The sequence below is a fragment of the Mchenga conophoros genome, linkage group LG12 (genome assembly GCF_057382185.1).
Source record: "Mchenga conophoros isolate Kocher_MC1m ecotype Shallow Benthic linkage group LG12, M_conophoros_male_GT1.1, whole genome shotgun sequence".
Taxonomy (NCBI): domain Eukaryota; kingdom Metazoa; phylum Chordata; class Actinopteri; order Cichliformes; family Cichlidae; genus Mchenga; species Mchenga conophoros.
Window position 1 is genome coordinate 31245201 of NC_140537.1, and position 22855 is coordinate 31268055.

General features: G+C 39.3%; 1 protein-coding gene across 1 annotated transcript in view; it reads left to right on the top strand.

Moving 5' to 3' along the window:
* The window catches only part of col27a1b (collagen, type XXVII, alpha 1b), a 67294-nt gene that overhangs the window by 13773 nt on the left and 30666 nt on the right, over window positions 1–22855 (top strand). The window contains exons 6-19 of the mRNA XM_085295256.1: window positions 4033–4086; window positions 6254–6307; window positions 6413–6466; window positions 11456–11500; window positions 14258–14311; window positions 15663–15707; window positions 16520–16573; window positions 17178–17222; window positions 19067–19120; window positions 20020–20064; window positions 20324–20377; window positions 21292–21336; window positions 21542–21595; window positions 22005–22058. Of these exons, the coding sequence (XP_085151382.1) occupies window positions 4033–4086; window positions 6254–6307; window positions 6413–6466; window positions 11456–11500; window positions 14258–14311; window positions 15663–15707; window positions 16520–16573; window positions 17178–17222; window positions 19067–19120; window positions 20020–20064; window positions 20324–20377; window positions 21292–21336; window positions 21542–21595; window positions 22005–22058 (711 nt within the window). The remainder of the gene's footprint in view (window positions 1–4032; window positions 4087–6253; window positions 6308–6412; window positions 6467–11455; window positions 11501–14257; window positions 14312–15662; window positions 15708–16519; window positions 16574–17177; window positions 17223–19066; window positions 19121–20019; window positions 20065–20323; window positions 20378–21291; window positions 21337–21541; window positions 21596–22004; window positions 22059–22855) is intronic.

The window sequence follows — 22855 nt, forward strand, 5'->3', positions numbered from 1 at the left end:
TTTGTTGACCTGCCACTAAAGTGTACCTGCAGAGCACTTGTGCATCTAAAGACTTTGCATATCAGCTACCTACTGGAGCCTATGAGACTGCACCCTGCAGTTGGGCCTCAGGGGTGGGTTGTGGAACCCAATCTCTTTAAACAAGGAAGAAAGAGGGCTTTGTCCCCATCTTATTAAAGGCATTTAAGACCCTGTCTGGAGCTCAGTAGCTCTCTCCAGTTGTACTCCATACCCTCTATAGAGCTCATTCATCATCAAGCTCTCGAGACCCAACTATAGGCCACGCTGACTCAGATTGCGAGGGTGCAGTTCAGGTTTTTCAACGTTTCCATGAACCGTCCTGGTTTACACGATTAGAGAGGGAATACCAAACGGCTACACGCATGACCTGCAGAAAGCTAACAAGTGGACTCTGATCTAGTAAATCCGTTATAAACATTTGGATTAAAACTGACGTTTGCTGTATTTTTTATTTGGTGTTCATTTCCATGTAATTCAAAACGTAGTTGCTTTTTTTGGCCCCATTTTGTGCCCATTTGTCAAAAAAGTTTAAACTTAAAACAACAATGTTTAGTAGAAAAACGAATGACTCAGTGTGGAAACAAGGCCAAGTGTGACTGGGAAGCCTAGTGACTTTGTTTTGGTTGAATTCAAACTCACCAGAGCAGAATCCAATTTAAACGAATGAGTCTCTACACTGTGTACGGCTAAATTTACAGAATTATCATACAGTTGCCACAGTTAGTCCATTTTTCAAGAATTTTCTGTCTGAAACATTTTCATCACTAATTCAAGAGTTATATCTTTCATGCAAGAGATATTTGGAAAAGGCAGGATGTAAGCAACTGCAGATTCAGTTGGCTGTATAAGATGCTGGTCACCTATGGGAAATTAAAAGGCATGGGGAAATAGAGAATGTGTAAAAGTATTTTCTCAAGTTAAAAGAGCAATCCAATCTTTTGCAGATCAAATTTCACCTTCTTTCTGGTCAGATATAAACCAAATGTTCCAGGGAGACACAATATTAAAGAAGCTGCTCTGCTATTGCAGAAAATATGTGAACAGTGTAGCATTTCCGGGAAAGTGTAGTTCTTTTTCCCATCATAAACTTTACAACGTTTGGAATATCCCTGCACTATTAAGGCTTTACCTCTCTGACATCGAGGTGCCATGTCTGACCGAGCAGACAGTCTCACCGCTGCTACCACCTTAAAGCACCTCTTGACACGTGAAAACATCCATGTTCCTTGACACAGCCGTAAACCTGGCAGGGTGCCGAAGATCACCTGGCACTGAATGTGAGGCTTGAGAGAAGATCAAAGAGGGCTTTGTGCAAACAAACTGACCTGCCAGCGTATAATCAGTATGCAATGCTGGGTTATTGTGAAACTGAGAATATTTGCACAATTGCCTGAAGAATGCTTGATACATTCTGACACAAATTGCAGGGTCAGCAATGGAACTGATTAATTCAATTCAATTCAATTTTATTTATATAGCGCCAAATCACAACAAAATCGACTATGATTATGCAGGGTACATGCTCCGTATGTAGCCATGACTAAGAGCTAGATTACATTTGCTATTTTTCACACATTCAAGTTAAGAGACACTGACATTCTGAACAGTTTGTTGATCACCAATGAAATGATCCTGAACATCAACAGAAACACTGACCATATGCCAGTGTCACATCAAGAGAATTCAGTCCTAACTACAGACATGTCAAGAAAATGCCAACTCCACACAGACAGGCTCAGTCGGTCACCATTGATTGATTGATTGATTGATTGATTGGTAATTTATTTCAACATGTGAACAATATACAAGTACATTTAGAAAAGAAATGAGAGAAAAAAAATATACTATACAAATTACATACAAAAAAACATTCTGATTAATTTACATGTTGAAAGGGAGTGGGAAGAAGTATACACTTATTTAATCCCACCCCTGTCCCATAAATTATCAGTGAATATTTAGTCAGCTTCCTTACTGATATAATTTGTAATAAAAATAGTGAACAGATTTCTGATATACTATTTACTATAATATCACATCATGAATTTTTTGTTTGTTTGTTTTTAAATAGAGACATTCACTTAATTTAAATATTTTCCTTTTCTTTATAGATCGAGAAGATCATATTTTTATAACTCTTTTTGAACAGTTTTATGTTTGGACATTGCTTTAATTCCATATTCAGTTTGTTCCATAGTTTCACTCCTTGAACAGAAACACAAAAGCCTTTTCTTGTAGTACGTACCTTCATTGTTTTGAAGTTACAAAAACCCCTTAAATTATAACTTCCTTCTTTCAAAAAAAACATACTCTGAATATTACCTGGCAGTTCTTTATTTTTTGCTTTGAATAGAATTTGTTTGAAAACCATTGTTTTCAATGTGAAACAAGAACCCTGTTTGATGATTGCAAATTAAGTTGTTGGGGCCAGATTAGTCATTGCACAACACCAGCTGTACTGATGACCGTGCCACTGATCTTGGGGAAACAATTAGTGCTCAGTTAGGACCCGAGCTCATAACTCAATAAAATTAATAAGCTAAGATCTTTTAATGTACATTATATTGCATAAGCATCATATAAAAGCTAGTAATTCCGTCCCTGTGCTCCAGAGAAGGCGTTAGCAGGTCTGTTCTGGGTTAATGGCCTATAAAACTGCAGCACTCCACGCGCCACTCCTGTAAAAACCTTGCCCCACATCATAAACCTGGTCACAGTGCTGGCACATAGGTACCCTTCATCTGCAGACCTCAGGTGTGTTTGTGTGCTTCTATATCTTATTAGTATTCATTATCTTGCGGTTATGTGCTGGTGGTCTCTAAATGACCACTTGTCAGGGCTCATTTTAATAATTAATAATGTGAAGGCACTTTGACAAATGTATGCATTCTACTTATTATTCTTTTCCCTGCTGGGATATCACCCAAACAGCTTGTCATCATTATTAGGCCTCCTTACCTTATGTACTGTGAGAATGTAATTTGTAATACACTATCCTGACCTCTCTTTTTCTCAGTTTCTCTTTCGTCCTTGCTTCCTATCTGAAGCTAATGACTTCCATACGTTTTCATATTGAGCTGAAAGGCAGAATGGTCTGACTAGAAGAGGAGGAGGAAATCTGTAGATGAGCTTCTGTTAAGTGTCTCCATATGTCCAGCAGCAAGCGTCTGCTTGGGGAGAGGTCTGGCCAGTTTGAGGGGAACTGTCCAGGCTGTGGACTCTCCACAGTGTGATAATACAGCACGATAAATAACAGAGACAGAAACTGGCTGGATCACCCAACCGTACACTTACACCTTTTGGCCCCTGTCTATTTTACTCAGAGTAATTCAATCCCTCACTTTCACCTCCAGCTTGGGGGGGAATGTGTCTCTTCACAACTCATGGAAACTCTTTGCAACTCAAAGAACTGGTTGAAGTTACAGTAGCTTCCCGTTCAGGGCCTTTTCAACATGTTTCATTGCTTTCAACTTTGCTGGAGAAGATTTTCCAATGCTCAGCATTTCATCCCCACCGCACAAGGTGTGGTGCAGATGAACTGAAGACTCTTCACTTGAAAGCCTCAGGAAGTCGTGGAAGTCCAAACATTCTCTTTTTGCAGACTGCTTGAATTTTTAATAAGTTCAACTTGAAAAATAAAACTTGTATCCTCGTTCTTTTTTCCTTTACCATCCCCTGCTTTGTAGGAGATGGCGCATTTGATAAAATATTTGGCAGAGATAGGTCTTAATACTCCTACAGTTTGTGGCACAAAGTTACCACGCAATATGATGTGGGACTGCAGAAAACAGCGGAAAAGTGTAAAGGTGAGGAAAATCACAATCATATCTGGACAAGCAGGCACAGGGCACCCATACTCAAGCAGAGAGGACCTCATGTCTCACAACACATTGAAATTGTGAACTGCACATCTGTGAATAGCACACATGTAGGACTTCTTTCTTTTGCTGCTTCTTTAATGACTACATTTCCTCTGTGTCCTCTTTCATCACACGAATCTCTGATTTTTAGGGTCCTCCAGGCCCCCATGGAAATCCGGGTCGTCCTGGACTGCCTGGAATGAAGGTACATCTACATTTTAAATAGTAGTGACTGTCATGACTTATGCTAGAAGATTATTCATGTTAGTCTATCTAATAAAACAACATTAAAAGAGTAAGACTTTTTTATTTAATTCCTCTGCTCTGGGTGTCATGTTTCCATCCACCACATTGAACATTGGCACTGTTGTTTCATTTTTATACAAGCTACACTTTTGGCACCAACAATTACATTGTTAATAGCTAATAAACAATACTGGAATGAAATAGAAGGTTTTACAAAAAAATGATATTTACAACTATTGAAGTGTACCGTGCTATATTAGTCGGATGAGAAACTTGAGTGTTTTTGAGTATTTGGTGTGACCATCAGTTGGCCTTGCTAGCGCTGAATAAAGTATAATTATCCTTCGGCAAAACTGTAACGAGAACCCCTCAGGGATACAAGTACTTGCAGTCAGGCAGGATAGTATAATATAACTGAAATGAAATGAATGGCAAAACTTTTTATGTGGCATAAAACATTTCCTTCATTCTCCATATTCTAACTGAGGACATTTCTTTCTTTTTTTTCCTAGTCATCCAATGCTTGTTTGGGATTTTACTTAGTTTGCATGTCGGAGGTCAGATCCTTTTGGCTCCTTCTACCACTTTGAAAAGCCATTTGTTTCCCTTCAAAAGAGAACAGCAGTTTTAAGTTTCTCTGTCTCAATCATTTGCATGTACTTGACACCAGCCTGCTCTTCAGCTGATTTCAATTGTCAGGCTGCTATCATAAAAGGATCTCCTTGTTTAACTTTGTTGGAATAAAACGGAAATTGCCCATACTTCACGTCCGTACCTAATCCATTTGAATGCATCCAATTACAGCGTTTTCCAAAACTCATATCTTGGTTTGGCCTGCTATAACTGTGAGAAAAAAAAGTCCTATTATATTTTTGTTAGGTCTTATTTAGTAAATATGCGTTATCTGGAACAGAAAACCTGAGCTGGTTCATTTTGACTCATTTGCACTTAACCGTCAAACTGCAGACTGTCTGATTTGGCCCCGTTCGCTGCACTTAGAAAAACCGAGCCAGTCAAATGAAAGCACGCTATGCTGTTTTTTTGTTTGTTAGTATATTTAGATGTAATTATGATAAATTGAATCAAAAATATTTTCACTTACTCGCTACTGTAAGTACCTGACCATTAGGCTTAAAAAATGAAAAGGAAGGAATAGAAAATGGATAAATCAGCAGAAGGTAAAAGTGCTTATTAAGGTCTTGAGCTTGCAGAAGTTATTAACTAATTCCACATCTTTTTCCAACCCTTAAACCCTTCAGATAATCTAGTTCAAGGAGAGTGAAAAGACAGTGTTTGTATATGCGTGGTGCTCCCGGCACTATAAAGAAATCAGTCTGGAGAAACTGCAAGAGGTTATTCAGTGCCAAGTGGTAACTGACACAAACATGCAAGTTTAAATGGGCCGATATGCTGTGAAGGGGGGAATTATCCAGTACAAAAATGAAAAGTGTTCTTTTAAAACTATGCATGACTTTCCATCTATGCTCATATGCTAATGTGCTGTTGCTATTTGCTATAAGAAGTTTACTTTCTTTGAAAACAGGCTTTGGTTGCAAGCTGCAATGTGCGTCATAAAAGAGGATGATTTATTTCCACACTTTCCACACTTGGAGTCAAATGTAATGTGTTACAGCATTTTCAATCACCTCGTTGATTATAGCTGTACCGTTTGGGTGCTTTATCACATCACCTGATTACCACTATGATAACCACTAACACAGGAAATGCTATACTGTGCTTCCACTTGGACATGGTTGCACAAATTACATGGCAGTTCTTTCACTATTAAAATTGAACACTGAATGCTGACCCAGGCCGCACTGACAGGATTCCCACTGCCCGAAAAGGGAGAAGAATGTACACAGTCACTCCCCATTGCTTCTCCCTAGCTTGATGTAAACTGAGTCACAGGAGGGCATAAATGGACTGCACAGTTGCGTAAATACAACCACCAACAATTTAATGAACTTGTTACTCTTTGATTATATAAACCAAAAAATAAAATTCAAAGTTCTCTGCACCTTGTGAGGATCAGTGTTGAAATTTGTGCAATAAAAAGCTCTGGCAGACTAGAACATGTTGTACTCGTCATGAAAAATTAATGCTTTCTCTTTTTTATGTTCTAGGGACAAAAAGGAGATCCTGGACTGTCCCCTGGTCAATCCCCAAAAGGACAAAAAGTATACACATTATCACATTTCCTTCCTTAAATCTGTTGGATTATCCGCAGACATAGGCATGTAAATATGTCGATAAACTGAATGTGTCCTCATTTGCCATTTTAGGGAGAACCTGGTGTCACGGGCCCCCCTGGGCTGCCTGGCCAAGACGGACGAAAGGTAAAACGGCTGCTTTGGCTCACAAACTGAAACTGTGTATGTATTTGTTTGTAAATCTGCCAGGAAGTAATTAATTGCCATCACAGTTTGCTGATTCTCTTCCATGAAAGTTCAAATTCTTGGTTTCTGTCCATTCTTTCTCCTTTCTGACAGTGTTTTCACACATAAATCAGACACATCAAGAATGAAGGACTGACTCAGTCCTGTATAACGAGGATCCGTAAATCAAATGAACGCTCTTTAGCTCTCTTGCCTTTGAAGGTGGAATCTGTCGGTCTGTGTGGGGCTTTCAGCCAAACATGAATGTTTGAGTTCTTGTTTGGAAAACAGCCTAACATAATGCAGAAGTCAAGGAGCATACCTGTGTTCTAGCTCCCCACTGGTTTGGAAAATGAAATATTTGAATACCAGGCCTGTTACATCATCTGTGTCGCAGGCCTAAAATATAATGAAGGCATCTGAGGGGAAAATAAAGATTGCCGGGTGAAAAGTTTTACATGGTTTCCTCGGTTGTTATGTCATTCACTCTGGAGAGCAGTACTTCTAAAAAAGTAGGACAACTTATGAATGTGGGTTAGCGCTGTGATCTGGTCTTGTTCGCAATCAGCATTATTTAACGTTCTTTGGATACCACTGCGCTGGGTTATCCTGACAGAGAGTGACGGTTAGCAGAGTGTTTTCTCAGTGGCCTTGTTCATTTTATCTTTGGCCTTTTCCCAAGCCCCTCACAGTAATTGCACATCTCAAGTGGTCTGGCACTTGTCTGGATTTCTTACTATGCACAGTGTACAAATAAAATGGTAAATCTGATCGTACTTTTGCATAGAATTTGTTTTACAATAATAGTTTTACATAACTGCAGCACTGTAGGAATGAAGCCTGTCTACGCGACTTCTAGCTAAGTCTTTTCATTGAGTTTCTTAATATTAAGAAAAACGTAGAATGTCACTAGCCTCGCTCTTTAATGATTAAAGAGCCTGAAATCTTTGGAAATGTGTCAATGAGAAATGTTGATTAGGTTTGGAGGTTGTCCTTGCCAGGGTTTCACCTAATTCTTCATTCCTAACAACAGCAGCTAATGTTAGAAAAATGTTTACTTGCCTTCTCCAGCTATGGCTCATTCCAGTAACCAGCAGACCTCACGGACACTTCTTCCCTCTAATTTCCAAAGCTTCCTCCAGATTCAGTAAGAATAAATCTCAGAAACACTGTAGGATCCACAGACTGAAATCCAGATGTATTATATTCATATGGAATTTTTCAATGAGGCGACCTGCACTGCCTACTTAGCAGCAGTGAATCTAAATAAAGAATTGAATTAATATGGTGTTGAAATAGTTTGAAGTGTTTACAGGTTACACACAGCTTTCAGTCTGGATAAAATGAGACAGAAGAAAGGAAACTTGGCAGAGAGCGTTAGAGATGAGTTACCCGATGGGCTGCTGCAGCAGTAAACAAAGTCATAAAAGCTTATGGAAGAAAATCCACAGACAAAGCTTCTTTTAAATTGCACTTGACAGTATATGATCACACTGCTCCTCTTGTGGGCAGCTCTCAAATTTATACTCTGGTGAAGATAGAAAGAAGTAAAAGCTACATCGGTACAGTAAAAGGTCAGAGAAAGGTCAGGAATCGGATGCCTGAAGAATGCTAATTAAAAATGGCTGTTACACAATCTGAGAAACCCCTTATAAGCAACTTTTGTTCTCATTGAGACGCATGCACATACACACAGCCGTGTTCTCACTTGGGACCCAATAATATGAGTGCAATAATGCTTTGGCGGGAGCGCCAGCAGTTTGTTATGCAATCAGACAGGGCTGACTGTGAAAAACCATCTGGTGTGCTCAGTTTCCCTCAATTCAGTTTAGTAGTGGGGAAGGCTCCAACTGGAAAAAAAAGGAAGGCCTCTCCTCGTCTTCTGAGTCATGGAACATGGAGTCATGGGAAAAGCTGATATTCTTTCAGCTGAGTTATGGTAATTGTGGATCTTTGGTAGGCTGAAAGCAGCATCCTTGCGGAGGTTAAATAGCTGTAACAGATCCTCTGTTCTTGTTCTGGTTATAAGGTCAGGTGAGATTCCGGTAACACAAGTTCACGTTAAACTTAAAAGGCCCGTGTCTGTGCAAGAAACTGCTGACAGCCCTAAAAAGTATTAAAATGCAGTTTGTATCCAGCTAATAAAAACAAAGCAATCAGCTTGGCTCCCCTGAAAGCCACGAGACACCTCATTGCTTGCAGCTGTTCTTGACTTAGACTTTTTTTTTGATTGTACTAAGTAAGGCAAAACTCCCTATAGTGCACTTTTGTATTACAATTACGCTGAAATTCCATCACCTGCCTCTGATGAACCTCGAGGGTTGTTCCTTTGTCTGTCTAACCAGCCTGCAAAGCTATGACCTGTCACCGCTTCATGGACGGTTTTCGCTGAGTTTTCTTCTCAGTCCCTTGGCTTTCTGCCAGAAACAGCCTTTCTCGCTGTGGGAAATGTGTAAAGATGTAATGGGAAGGTTGCCTGGGAGTCAATCAGTGGTTTGCGCTGTAAAATAAGAAGAGACTCATGCATGTGTGTGTCAAACCAAAACTCTGCAAAGAGTACTACCGGTTCTGAACCTGTGTTCCATTTACACAGCCAGCTCTGATGATGGCACACTGCAACAACACTCAAATTTTTTATTAGGTGTGCACTCCTCCACATTTAAATATAAGCCCAAGGCTTGCCAGGTGGGATTAGGTTTTTGTTATAATAAAATTAAAAATCTATGGAAAGAACAATGTATTTTTTGTCTGCCAAGTACAATCTGTTACTTATTCTTCACGCAGCGGAGACGGTGCTGCTGCTTCGCTTCGCCTGTTGGCTGTAGGGTTGATCTGGTGTGAGTTACACTAATTAAAACTGTTTGCTCTTCATGAACAAGAAGAACTAATGAAGATAATGATACCTTGCCATCTTTTTTTCTCGCACAATGGATTCTGCCATTTTGTGTCACACAATGGATTTACAGAGCCGTGAAAGTGGTCCAATTTTTGTTTAGCCCACATACGACACGCATGCACAGATTTCTTTTCCCTATTTTTACTGTACTGTACTGTGAAGCTGTATTGGCTGTGCTGGAAAGCCCAGACACATTCTTTTGTTCTTTTGTGGCTGCATTGCTTTGGCTCCAGCAGGAGACTCATCTACCCTCGAAAATCCTATCAATTATTTCCATCTCTCAGCAGTGTGGCTTGTCTGCAGATAAATAGACAAATAATCAGGAGTTTCACAAAACGTGAATATAACAGTGTCTGAGAGAATTACTGTGGCCGATCGGCTGACATCTGGCTTTGATCTGTGCAGAAAATATGAATCTCAGAAAGACAGTTGTCCTTGAAAGCGTGCTTATTTCTTTGTGAGGACCTTTTGAACTAAGACACAATCACAGAGTGTTGGTAAAAGTCAGCTCATGAATGTTCATGAACCAAACTTCAATGAATGCATTACTTTGTCTGCTTGTTTAAAGGATGAGTTCTTACGCCACGATGACATAATAAACTTTAGTTTTGTTTAATTGGTTTGTGGGATAGCTCACATTTCTAAGATGTTGCACAAGGCTTTTCTTTTTTTCTTTTTCTTTTTTTATCAGTTCAAGATGTCAACCTGCCAGCCAGATTTTACTTATCGGCTCTGTGGCTGTCAGTGTCAATCTTTCTCAGACTTTCAACCCAGACTCATGCTGTCCATTAATACTTACTATCTTTGGACAGCCAATCATTACGGGAAAAAAAAACAGCCAACCAAACAAATAATTAAAAAAAAAACACACACTTTACTTTAAATTCTAATGAAGACTCTTTCTCCAAAAACACAGAAGACAGCAGAAAACAGAATGTCAGCTCAAAAAAGTCAAATTACAACTTTAAAATGTGCCCAGCTGCATTATTTTTTTATCGAGTGGCATTTTCCTTCACCGAGCCAGCATGAACTAAGTAAAGAAACCTTTAAAGTTGACCCTTTACATCGATACTACCATATACCTCAGAGGATGTTTGTGTAAGGAGAATTTTGATGTCCCTTTTTACACTCTGGTGTTTGGTTCGGGAGTGCTTTGCATTGATCTCTTGATGTCGACTTTATTTACTGTACACACAGTTACTAATTTTTTCAGCCTCTGTCTGACTGTGGTTTATTTGTGCTGCTGCTGTCAGGCCAAAACAGCTTGTGGCTAATGACTTTACACTTCAGATAATCAACTTTTTCTCCCCCCAGAGATGACTTCATGTCTTTATTTATTGCCGCAGATCTTGACTGTGAAAAGATTAATTCATTTTGTAGCCAGCTGGCAAGCTCATTTGAGATCACAGGGCATGAAGGTGACCATTAATTACCCTTTTGGGTTTTACGCATTACTGCCTAATTGGTTTATTGGTTTAATTAATGCAAGATGATACTGAATTGTTTTGTCAGGGTGCGGCGGTGGCAATGATTAGACTAACCCAAAGCCAAGTAGCTGTGCCACAACAATAAATAAAATGTCATTGTTCTTGTGTAGAAATGGTAAAGAAATGCCTTATTCAGGGTTCACCAGGCAGTAAGTGGTTTATTAGTTTCACATTTATTACGTTTGCTTGTGCTGTGGAGCCTTTTAAGCTAAGCCTTCCAGGTTTTTATGAAGTCATTTTATTGAACTTTTTTATAGGAAAACAAAGTCAAATTTTCTCTAAGGCAGCTGGAAACTACTAGCATAATTTAAACCCCTGCAATCTTAACTGAGGCACTCTTGAACGCAAGGTGATAAAAAGAAAAGAAAAAATTAATTGAATTTGACGAGTGACCATTTAACTTTTTTCCCTTCCAAGATAAACCGTCTTTTTGCTCCAAGGCACTTAACACTGAACTTCCTTGTGGAATTGTGACTGGAATATTATATGGCACAATCATTTTACTTAGTATTAATTATTAGTATTAATTTTTAACTTGTTGCTTTTTTTGTGTTTTTTTGTCAACAGGGACAAAAAGGATATCCTGGTCCTGCTGGTCTCCCGGGTGAACCTGTGAGTATTTTTTACAGGAGCATGGTAACAGTTTAATGTCATGTACTGAGAAAAGGTTCGGTTTTCTTAGCCTTCACACAGTGTTTACATGGAGGAGCCCGTTTGATCCTTCAGAATGAAACAGGCGCCTCGTTTGATCATAGCGTCAATATCCAAATAAAGGAGATTGTGTCTGTTATTGTGATGTGAAAAAAGAAAGATTTTGTGAAAAACTAAATACAAACCATGACCCAGTAGCCTGTAGAAGCACCTTTAGCTGCAATATTTTGAAGCAATGATCTTCTATATCACTTAATCAGTCACTTATTTTCTTGTGGAGGAATTTTGGCCAAGCTTGGCTGTCAGATAGCTGTCTCAGTTTTGACTCATGAATGTTTTGGTATACAGAGGAGTTCATAGTTGACTTAAACACTGCAAAGCGCCCAGGTCCTGTGGCTGTAAAACAGAACCAAACCATTACTCCTCCTCCACTATGTTTGACAGCTGGGGTGAGGCATTTGTGCTTTTACTGTGTTTGATTTTCACCATATATGACGCTCTGCATTGACACATCTCCACTTTGGTTTCATCTGCCTAAAAGTCTTTGTTCTAGACGTCTTGATTTAGATTTGACATTGCATTTTTGTGATCATTTATATCACTTTTATAAAAAATATGCTTTTATTAAAATATATAATTTTCTAGTAGGAATGTACTGTACTTATTTTTTTATAGAGGTCCATAGAGCCTGTTAAAGGGAGACACAGAGGCTTAACCTATTAACTTAGTACTGGTTTAAATTCAAAGTCCATTTTTTCAAATATTGATTTTAGTTAAACTGATATATAAATATTTTTCAGAGCCTAGTCCGTTTACTTTTATACTTGTGACATTTATCATAGCATTTCTATAATATATTTTTTGTCATGTATAATATAAAAAATGTTTCTGTCTGATGGCTGCAGCGTGTGTTAGCTGTTTGTCACAGTATGTTTACTTACCAAGTAAAAGAGCCAAGAGTCTACAGAGACAGTTCCCATAACGCTTAAGCATTTCTTTCCATTTATAGTAACAAAACAGGAGAAAGGGAGAGTGACAGAGGAAAAATACTAGTAAAAGAGGCACACCTGGGTTCATTAAAAAAAAAATAGCAGTGATTATGTCTTTACACATGGTGACTAGAGATGTTAGATATTAGTCATTTGGGAATCTTGGTGGGAAAATAGTGGGAGTTTTTTGGCAGAGGTGCAAGTAGGCTAAATAGTTTGAAGACTCTAGATCATTCCCCTCCCTAGTCCTTTCCCATCTTCATGAATCTAAAACCTGTGAAATATCTCTTAGAAGATTGCATCGTGTCACAATAAAGGAGAAAAAGGTTTAAAGTTTTTCGGATAATGTAAACTGTGTCAAACGTTAAGCTGATAGTGAAATAGTTAACTATATATTTTTCTTAAAACACTTATAAATGATATGTTTTCATAAATGCAACACGTGAATGTGTTTACATGCATATTTTTATTAGCTAGAAACTGCTTATTGACTTATTACTTCCACCTGGAGGTTAACTAAGTGTGGACAATGGGAAGAGTGAGGATTGTAAGAACGAAATATTTTTTTATGTATTGCCCTCTGGAGTTAAGAATGTGTGTAACATCACTTCTATGGCTGTGTACATGTGCTGTGTGTGTGTGTGTGTGTGTGCTGGTGCAATATTTGTAAATAAATTGTAATTAAATATGCCATTTGATAAAGCTTAGTAATTCTGGAAAAATGTCTTGCTCTTCCTTAGCTCAACACTTATTATTTTATCTTAACCCTCTGTTGTGCAATATTTCTTACTTACCAATGGTGTCTGCTTTATTTTGCACCTGCACAGTCTAATGCAAACCAATTAACGGTTAAGCTTTAAAGGGCACCTTTTGAATCTCTGTAATGCACTTTTTGCAGTTTCTGCCATCGAGGAGTTAATTATAGCTTTAGCTCTGATGTTCTGGTTAGTGGTGGCATTTTACTGGACTGCAGTATATTCTAGAGTGTGTGTAATATTAAGGGGGGCTGCAACAATGACTGCTGTTTCTCTGATTATGGTTTTTAATGACATTATCCTTCTAGCCTGTCTTAACATGTTAATCCAGTTTTCCCAGGAATCTGAAAATGCAGAAACCTCAGTTTTAAATGAATATAGTGTATGAAGGGCCTGTAATTTGCATTCCTTCATTAAGTAATTTAGTAATTTTCTTTTCCCATATTTACAGAATTAAATGTTACTCTCTGATTGATGCATTTCATTTGGTCTCACCACAATGAAGGGATGACGCATGCATTATACAGTGTGTCGATAAGGATAAACATACCAATGCAGAGCTGTGCTCACAGTAGTCTTAACAGCATGCAAGCTTGACCACATTATAAAAGCACTTACTGTTGGATTAATTGAGTGGTTAGAGTGGCAATGTCTGTAGTGGCGCCTCTTTCCTTAGGCAACTCGACTAAACAATAGGACTCTATTGAAAAGCTTGGAGGTTTTGAATTCCTCTATAGGACCAACTGACTGTTGTTTATTACGGCATAAATATGTCTGCTTACAGTTTTAATTACTCTGTTTCCTAAGTTTCTAGGACGGCAATCAGCGAGGCTGCAGCAGAAATCATTTGTGCACAAAAGAGGCCCTTATTCTAGGAATATTTCCTTTCCTCATCCTCTTTTCCTTCCTTTTCCTGCTTTTTAGTCTCTCGCATTCTTCTAGCACGTATTTCTCTACTGTCTCTGTCTCCACAGGGTGAGCGGGGAGATGATGGAAGCCCTGGGGCAAAAGGCTATCCTGGCAGGCAGGTGCAGTAAATCTAGAGTTGTGGCACTGGTTGAGCAGGGATACACACACACACACACACACACACACACACACACACACACACACACACACACACATAGACACACAGACACACGTGTGGAAATAAAACAATAAATGGAGGCCGGCACATTTTTTCTATTGTGACTTCAACTTTTTGAAAAATTAGGGCTGATTTGGGACTTTTGAACAAATCAGATTCCATCTTGTAATTTTTACTTGCTGTCAGAATGATGAACATACTGAGAACTACAGTGGAGCATTGAATTCTTATGTTTTCTTAAGCAAGGAAATAATTACATGTAATAATCCTGGATGGTAGCAAAACTATAAAAAATCTCCGAAACCGGCGCCTCAACAAAAAAACCTAATTTGATAACTCAGAATGAAAAGTGTGTAGCTGCTGATTGAAAAGAAAAATTACCTGTGGTGGAATTTCAGCGATGGATGCCCCTGGTCTTGTGAGAAAATAAAATGTCAAAAGGGTTTCTATCGTAAGCGATACCCTGAAGAAAGAAAAGGTAATAAAAGTGTGACTAATGCCACATGTCCCCAGGTACACGCACACACACACACACACACACACACACACACACACACACACACACACACACACACACACACACACACACACACACACACACAATAAAAGCTTCTTCTGTCCTTTAAAACTCTGAGCATTATCCCTTGCTTCACTTCTAGGAGTAGTCTAACTGAAGAAGTCAAAGCTGGGAAGTATTAGAGTTTCTCCACATTAGAAATCTATTTTATCTCAGCTTTAAACTCCAAAAACAACTGGTTGGCTATTCCCTCATTTACAACCCTTGAATGTTTAAGATAACTTAGTGTTCAGGCACAGGTCTCTGTGTTTGCCTCTGTGCTTTACTGCACTGACTATGCCAAAACTCTGATCCCCTATATGAACTTAGAGATGTGTGGTGGATTAGGTTTTAGCACCCCCTACCATCTGTAGGCTGGGAATCAGGAGGGCTATATGTTTATGTCAAGACTTTACAATTTGCTGTTGGGAGCTCTCCTGAGCAGAAAGTTGATCTTTATAGTTGCAGAGTCATGTTCTGTGCTGGTGCATTAGACGACAGTGTTTCTGGGAAACAGATGTGAATGCTGCTGAAGCATTAATGTTGCAAATGTCAGGGTTTATGCTAAACAGAATTTTAAAGAGGATACAAAATTTAATATCCAAAAGGTGGATGCTAATTGTTAAGTAGACTAGTCAGCCGATTTAAATATATAAATTTACTTGTATGGCATCTCAGATGAATGCAGCTGTTTGTAACTACTGAAATATGTTTTTTTTTTATCTATTACAATTAGGGCTTTCCTGGGCCTGCAGGAAAAATGGGGATAAAAGGGGTGAGGGTAAGTAGATGTTGCAGTTCTTCTTGGTGGTGGTGTTGGGATGTGTGTTTTTGTAAGACTCTCTATGGTACTTTGCAAGTCTTTTGCCATTTCTTAATGTTTCCTGTTTTTGTCATGCTCCCTCATGTAGCAGCTACTGATGGCCACAGGGGAGAGCAGCATGTTTCTTCTCTGTTGGACCTTCGCTTTCCTTAAATGAGCTGTGAAAATCATGCTAATTTAATTACCTAACCAGTGTGGTTGTATAAAACACCCAGTGTCATAAACACCGCTCATCTTTCCCCGTTAACGCGACGATAATGGTAACAGATGGTTTTCTTCATATAGTTAAAGTATGTTAGAGTCAATACAGTTTTTAGTAATGCTAGCCAGAGATCATAAAACTTTATAGCTGTGCTGCATAATGCATCCAGATGTAAGCTTCTCATTTCATGTCATTGTTATTTCTACTTTTCCACTGAGCAGGTTTGGCACGAAGATCTCCAGAGATCCCTGATGTGAGGGTATGTGCCCTTGGACTACATCGTGGAAGCCAGCACCATGCAGTCCATGGGCATATACACTTGCTTCAAGGTTTGGCTCTTCGAGACCACTCAACTGTAACATAAACCTTGCAGAGCACTGTTGCAGATGGACCCATCACAGCTGAAGGCTTTATAAAGATTTTTAGACACGTGTTAGTGTTATTGACAGTCCTACACAATGCCCAGCATCTTTGCTCAGTCTCATTATGTCCCCTTATCCACCTTTTGCTTTTCCATCTATCTTCGCCTTATCTGTTCCTTTACTCCATCTTTTATTTATCTCTCCAGGGTCACATTGGCATCCCTGGGCTTTTTGGCTTTCCTGGTCCTGATGGCGAGAGAGTGAGTATTAGTGGCTTTGAGAGAGAATACCCACTGGGCTGCATTATGTCCCAAAAATTATGAAATGGAAATGAGACCCAGATTAGATTTACTTGAATAAAACAAGGGCATTAGATTAAAACACTAAGACCACACTAGGCAAACCTATCCATTACTCTTGAGTAAAAACAATGAATGCACAATTTTGTATCCAATAAGTTGAGCTTCAAATGTCTTATCTGATGAAATAACCTCACCTCATGATCCATTTTATAGCTCTTCTGTTTATCAGAAGTTCAGATTTCAACTTTCTCCTGAACACTTCTGAGGATCATGATGTAATAATATAGCAAACTACAGATCAGCTGTTAAATGGACCCTTTGAGATTGTTTTGTCATCTGCTGATACCAAGCTGAAGGATGGAATTTGAATATTTTATCCCCTACCCCCCCACAGTTGGTAAAGTTTCAAGAAATGGTGTTCTCTGCTTTCAGTCAATAATTTTGTTCTTGTGAGGAGCATCAAAACTACACACCGCCCAATAGATTGAGTCTTATTGCTGAATGTTGTCCAGGTTTTGAAATGATGTACTCTTCTTCTTATCCATTTCTTTCCTGTTCGTAGGGAATTCCTGGTGTTCATGGGAAGAAGGGCAAGATGGGTAGGCCGGTAAAGTTTTCTCTCAACATACTTCTCAGTTATTAATGTAGCCTTATGGCAATGACAGTGTTTGTGATCTATGGGACCTTACTGCAGTGCAGAGCTACTATAAAGCCCATTAAATGACCATTACTCTGACAGAGACTTCAGTTCAGTGTGAAACCCCTCCTGGCCTTACTCGTAAATACATATATGAGGCACAAAAAGCTCAGCCTACTACAGTCTAAGAGGAAGCATAGATTCCTTTAGTACATATCAGAAGATTATAATCATATTCCCACTAAGCTTATTGCTAGTTTAATGTTAAAAAATGCTATCTGTCTATAAATCTCATGATCAGTGCAATTAATTTTCTCTGACTGAAGTTGATTTGGAAACTTTATGTGTTAAACAGTGTGCTTATTACTGTTCTTGTGTTGCGTTAGACTGATAGGCTAATATAATGTGTCAGTTGTGGGTTTGGCCCTCTGGAAGCTCTACCCACAGACGAGAGAGGTCTATTGTCATTGGCGCCTGGAAGCAAATTTCCCGTCCTTCCAAGCTTACATGGAAAATACTAATACTGCACATAACCACTTGTATGAATCACATATTTTTCCCAGGCTTAGTCTGGTTGAACACGATTTTTCAGTCTTATTATGCTGCAATGGTCAGTGATACATGCCAAGGCCTAAGAGTAAGCCCTTCATTGCCAAGTCATGAGCAAGCCATTTCTCTTCCTCTGTGGTGAAAAGTGAGATCAGTTTGTGTAAGAAGTTGGGTTTTTTTTGTTTTCCATCCTGACTCAGCAGCAGTGCAAGAGAACCAGACAAGCAAAAGAGCTGGCACATTCTATCAAATGGGAATATGTGTGATGAAAATTGTCTTTTTGAATTCAGATTTTGAATGACATCAAACTGCTCCCATTTTCTTGTGTCACCCATACAGATAGAATGACTGGCTAGAATTTGCACATAGCTTTGAGAAGAGACTTTCATTGGACAGATCCTATAATTAAATCCTCACTGAGATTTACTGTCGGCACGAGAAAAAAAGAGTTGCATGTGTTTCTGATCAAAACTGAGAGAGTTATTGACAGTTTGGGAGCAGCAAATTTTTCCGTGTTTCTTGTTTTTGCACCAATTACTGTTTATTTCTTGATCCACTTTTGCCTAATTTTCTAAAAAAGGAATGATTGTTTGCCACACAAGCAGCCCCTATCTTTGCCATCTGTTTAAGACTCAAGCCCTTTTTGATCTTTCCCTCTGTAGACACGATAAAAGAGACCTCACCGCAGTTCTGCCATTTATCATTCCCCTAACCCTAACACTTACCTTCTATAGGCAAGTACTGAGGTGTAATGTGCAGCGGGTTGCATGTTGACCTTGGCATACTGACAAGCACACGATGAGCGTGTGGCCTCTTGGCTGCATCACTCCTCTTGTTCTGCCTCTATAATGGAATTACGAGCGCCAAGCAAAAAAAAGAGCACAGTCAGCAATTCCTGGGCCAAGCAGCTTTATTCAGCCATTTAGGCGCGTCCTGGGGGTTTGGTTCGCGGGCTGCTGAGCAATCCCTGCCAGTGCGTGCACACACAGACACTCGTCGCTTGGAAACAATCAGCCATGGAATTTCCTGCCGGTCTCTGGGGAATGAAAATGCTGGGAGCACATCTGATAACTTGGCCTTACTCTGGAAACTTCCGTTTTGGAAAAACACTTTGTTTATCCCCTGTGTTTGCTGTAATAACTTAACTGACATCCCGTGTGATATCTAAATGCATTCAACATCAAAATGGGCATTTTGAGAGAATGAATATAATAAAGACTCTCTCTCTATGGTTACATGACGATGCTGTCTCTTTGTGTGCTCAGGGCTTTCTTGGTGACGTTGGAGAGAGGGGACCACCTGGCCCTGATGGGAACCCAGTAAGTGAAAAGATGTGGATTCCTGCACGATTTACTCATGATTGGTGGAATCCATTTCCTCCCATTTGTCCCTGAAGTCCACAATGTTACACCTGACACAGATTTAATCTGATTTCACATAACGATCACACTGCAGTGTCATTTAGAAGATTACATACAAAATGCTGTAGTGCAACAAACAGGTGCACTTCATACAAATTTTAATGTAGCACTTAAATTTATTTAGTCTACATCAAGTAACCTAGAGGGATAATTCTGAAAAAGTTTTTAACACAGTCAAAACTTAAAGCAGGAACATTTTATACTTACTCAGGACTAACCACGAGTCAGATCTTGGCATTCTCCCTCACTCATCATTATCCATACTGATATGAGGGCACCATCAGCAGTTTCATTCGCCACTCATCTTTCTTTAGCTTGACACTCACCACTTGTGATTGACTGGGTCAGTGTTAGATTGTGATTGGCTGACCTCTGAGAGCATCCCCCTGGCTTCATTTCTTCTCTCTCCAGAGAGAAGAGGGGATGTTCCATTTGGCTAAATCCACCTCCTTTCATTCATAGAGAAAGAAAGGAAGCGACAGGAAGGCCACACTGGGCTGTGTGTCATCCATCTCTGTATTGGATGCGTGGCTTGGAGAGGATGTAGGCATAGCATGTGGCTGTGGGGTAGATCATTTGGGCAACAATCTGCTCTGTGTGTTAAGTGCCAAGTCGCTTACTCAGTGCTAAACTGAGATAGAGTAGAGGAAAACATTTTCTCAGGATAAGGAAAATACTAATCAACAAAACAAATATAGAAACATGCCGCATTCAATCGCATCTCGTACTGACAGCTCTATGCTCCTGAGTGTGCACATGTATCTCTTCTTTCTCTTCTTCTTTCCCATTCCTCCTAGGGTGAGCTGGGAGCTCCTGGCCCATGTGGAGTCCCTGGTCTTATTGTGAGTGTTGCGCAGTCCTTGTAACTGATTTCATAAAGTTATATTTGTGGTTTATGCACTTTGATTCGTTGTCTGTTGCTCTCTGCTTTTTCATTTTTCTTCCTTCTAAAATTAGTTCGAAACAACTTTTTTGTGGAGTATTATTTATTTTCTTTCTTTATGAGCATCTGCTATGAATTTAAAACAACACTTGTTTTGCTATTGAACAAAATTCCTCCAAAGGACATTGTTTTAAGGCTGTTGGTGTGATTGTTTGCAGGGAGACATGGGCCCTGTTGGCATTATGGGATTACCTGGACCACCAGGACTCAAGGTAAATGTTCCAGTTTCACTGTTTTGCCTCTGTCTGTTTTTGAGGATTTTTAACTGTAAGTTGTATGCATTTTGGTATTTTAGTGATTGGCCTTCAAAACTTCCTCCAATAGAGGCTAAGCTTGCATTGGTCAGACATGGTTAGTCTTGGGATTAATTATGCTACAGAATAGATGTTCCTCAAGCGGCAATCGCTGGGCTGAAAATGATGCCAAGTGGAAGTGCCAAAAATCTCCATTTCTACTAACAGCCAAAAGGGAGTCATGTAAAGATGTATGTAAATGATGGACTGAGCCACCATAACGCCAGTTGGTTTTGGATTGTATTTTGAATCCTCAGTGTTAGTGTTTTGGTCATTACTGTTTTATCTTTGTGGAGGCAGAAACAACCCTGTTTAGTCAAGGGTATCAGGTTGTTTTAAGTTAGCTGACACTAGCAATCTAGGTTAGCAAGTTGCATGCATAAGCTCTACCAGTTCAAGACACAGACGCCCATTAATACAGACTAATAAAATAGCAGACTTAGTGTTGGGGGAAGCCTCGAGTGACCATTAAAGGAACTGGTGGTCAATCCCGATACACTACCATATTAGAAAGGCAAACTAAACTGCATTGGAAAGCATACAGCCTCAAACCAAAACAGTTTTCCCTGTGTAGCTGTGTATGTGTCTGTTTGTTGCACTTGTGCCGTTTATGAATACAGCTTGCTAACTACGTTTGCTTGCTTTTACTTACTTAGCATTTTGCACTCTTAGCAAATGCAGTAACGTTTAGCACCAAAAAATCACTTGGTGACTGTTGTTGAGGCTTCAGAGCACAGAGATCATGACTTATCTTTCAGGTCTGGCTGTGTCCATCTTTAATACACCCTTGTGAACAGGGAAACATGACAGCGCTTTTTTTCTTTGCTTCTAAGGGAGTACCTGGAAATACAGGGGAACAAGGACTGAAAGGTGATAAGGTGATCTGCATATGTCTTTCTCAAACTACTACCTTTCTCTACAAAAGAATGGTTAATGTGACAAATCACAAAATTGTATCTCTCTCCTGAGAAAGCTAACATTTAAGGCAAAGCTATAAAGCATGTGCTAATCATAGCTCCTTGTTGATAGAATTTTTCTCTTATTAGCATTCACACTATTTTCTATGTTTATTTCTGTTTCCAGGGGGATGTTGGCCTGCCAGGAGAGCCGGGAGAATGTGGATTCCAAGGGGACAAGGTAGGTGTATTTTTGTATGTGCTCAGGTGATGGCGCAGATCATCCATTAATAAGATTGTGGATTTAATGGCTGGCTTCTCGTAAATGCATCTGTTTGGGTCCGTGTCAGATTCCCCTCAGCAAGATGATTCACTCCAGATTGCTACCAATTAGACCAGCACAGAGTGTGTCATCTTTGCAACCATCTGTGTGTGCATGGATTAATGGGACTTGTTGTAAAGTCTCTTGTACTGCTCTCTTAAAGGGAAGTACAAACCATTTACTATAGCCGTGTACCAGGTTTAGGCACTAAAAGGTAAACAGTCTTTCACAAATGCCTCCAATGTATCAAATAGGCTTTGCACAGTACTTTTTGTTTTGATGCATTTGATGCCCCTTTTTGTCTTGTTAACTGGCATTTATGTTACAGGGCAGCCGTGGCTCACGTGGGTTGCCCGGTCCTTGTGGAAAACCTGGACAACAGGTATTTTACCTTCCACATGCTTACTGATTTACAATTATCCATTGTGGATAGTTTCATGCAGGAAAACTCCATTCAGTATAGTTGAAACCTCATTTAGTTAACATCTAACTGGATTGCAGTAATGGCTCCCCCAGAGCCAGTGCAGTGAATTGGAATTTATTTGATTAAAATTATTTAATTAGTGATGTTGCAGTGATCTCTAGACTGAACATTATAACCTTATTTAGAAATAACAGATATTTCTTTTCTCAAGCAAGAAAACATTTGCTTTGCCTGCTTTGCAATTAAATTATGATGTGAAGGCAGTTTCTCCTTTTTAAACTCCGGATGAGAATTTTGTTCTGAAAGCATAGTGGTGCACTCAAAGGATCCAGTGAGTCTTAAGATGCTCTCAAGAAAAAAAGGCTGGTCTTCTTGAAGAAAGATGAGCAGAAATCTTCAAACGTATACAAAAGCAAACTTTATGCCCTTATGTGTGTGTGAGAATTTTGGTCTAATCAAGCACATATAGCTCAACTCTTCAAAGAGTAGGGCACAGGCAAATTCCCAGTGTGAACGCTCTCCAAGCTTTGGCACTTATGCAATCTAAAAGTTTCCTTAATGTTTTCAGTGCTCTCTGATCTGATTTGAGGTTCTTGCATAGAAAACTAAGCCTCATGCTTGCTTGATCTGCTATGTGATTTATGCATCTTTCAGCAATGATAACAGCCATTCCAAGGAGCTAAACTCATTCTTCATATCAGGATTTTCCCTTGTTTGAGGGATTTGTTGTCTGGTGCAATGAAAATTAAATTTCC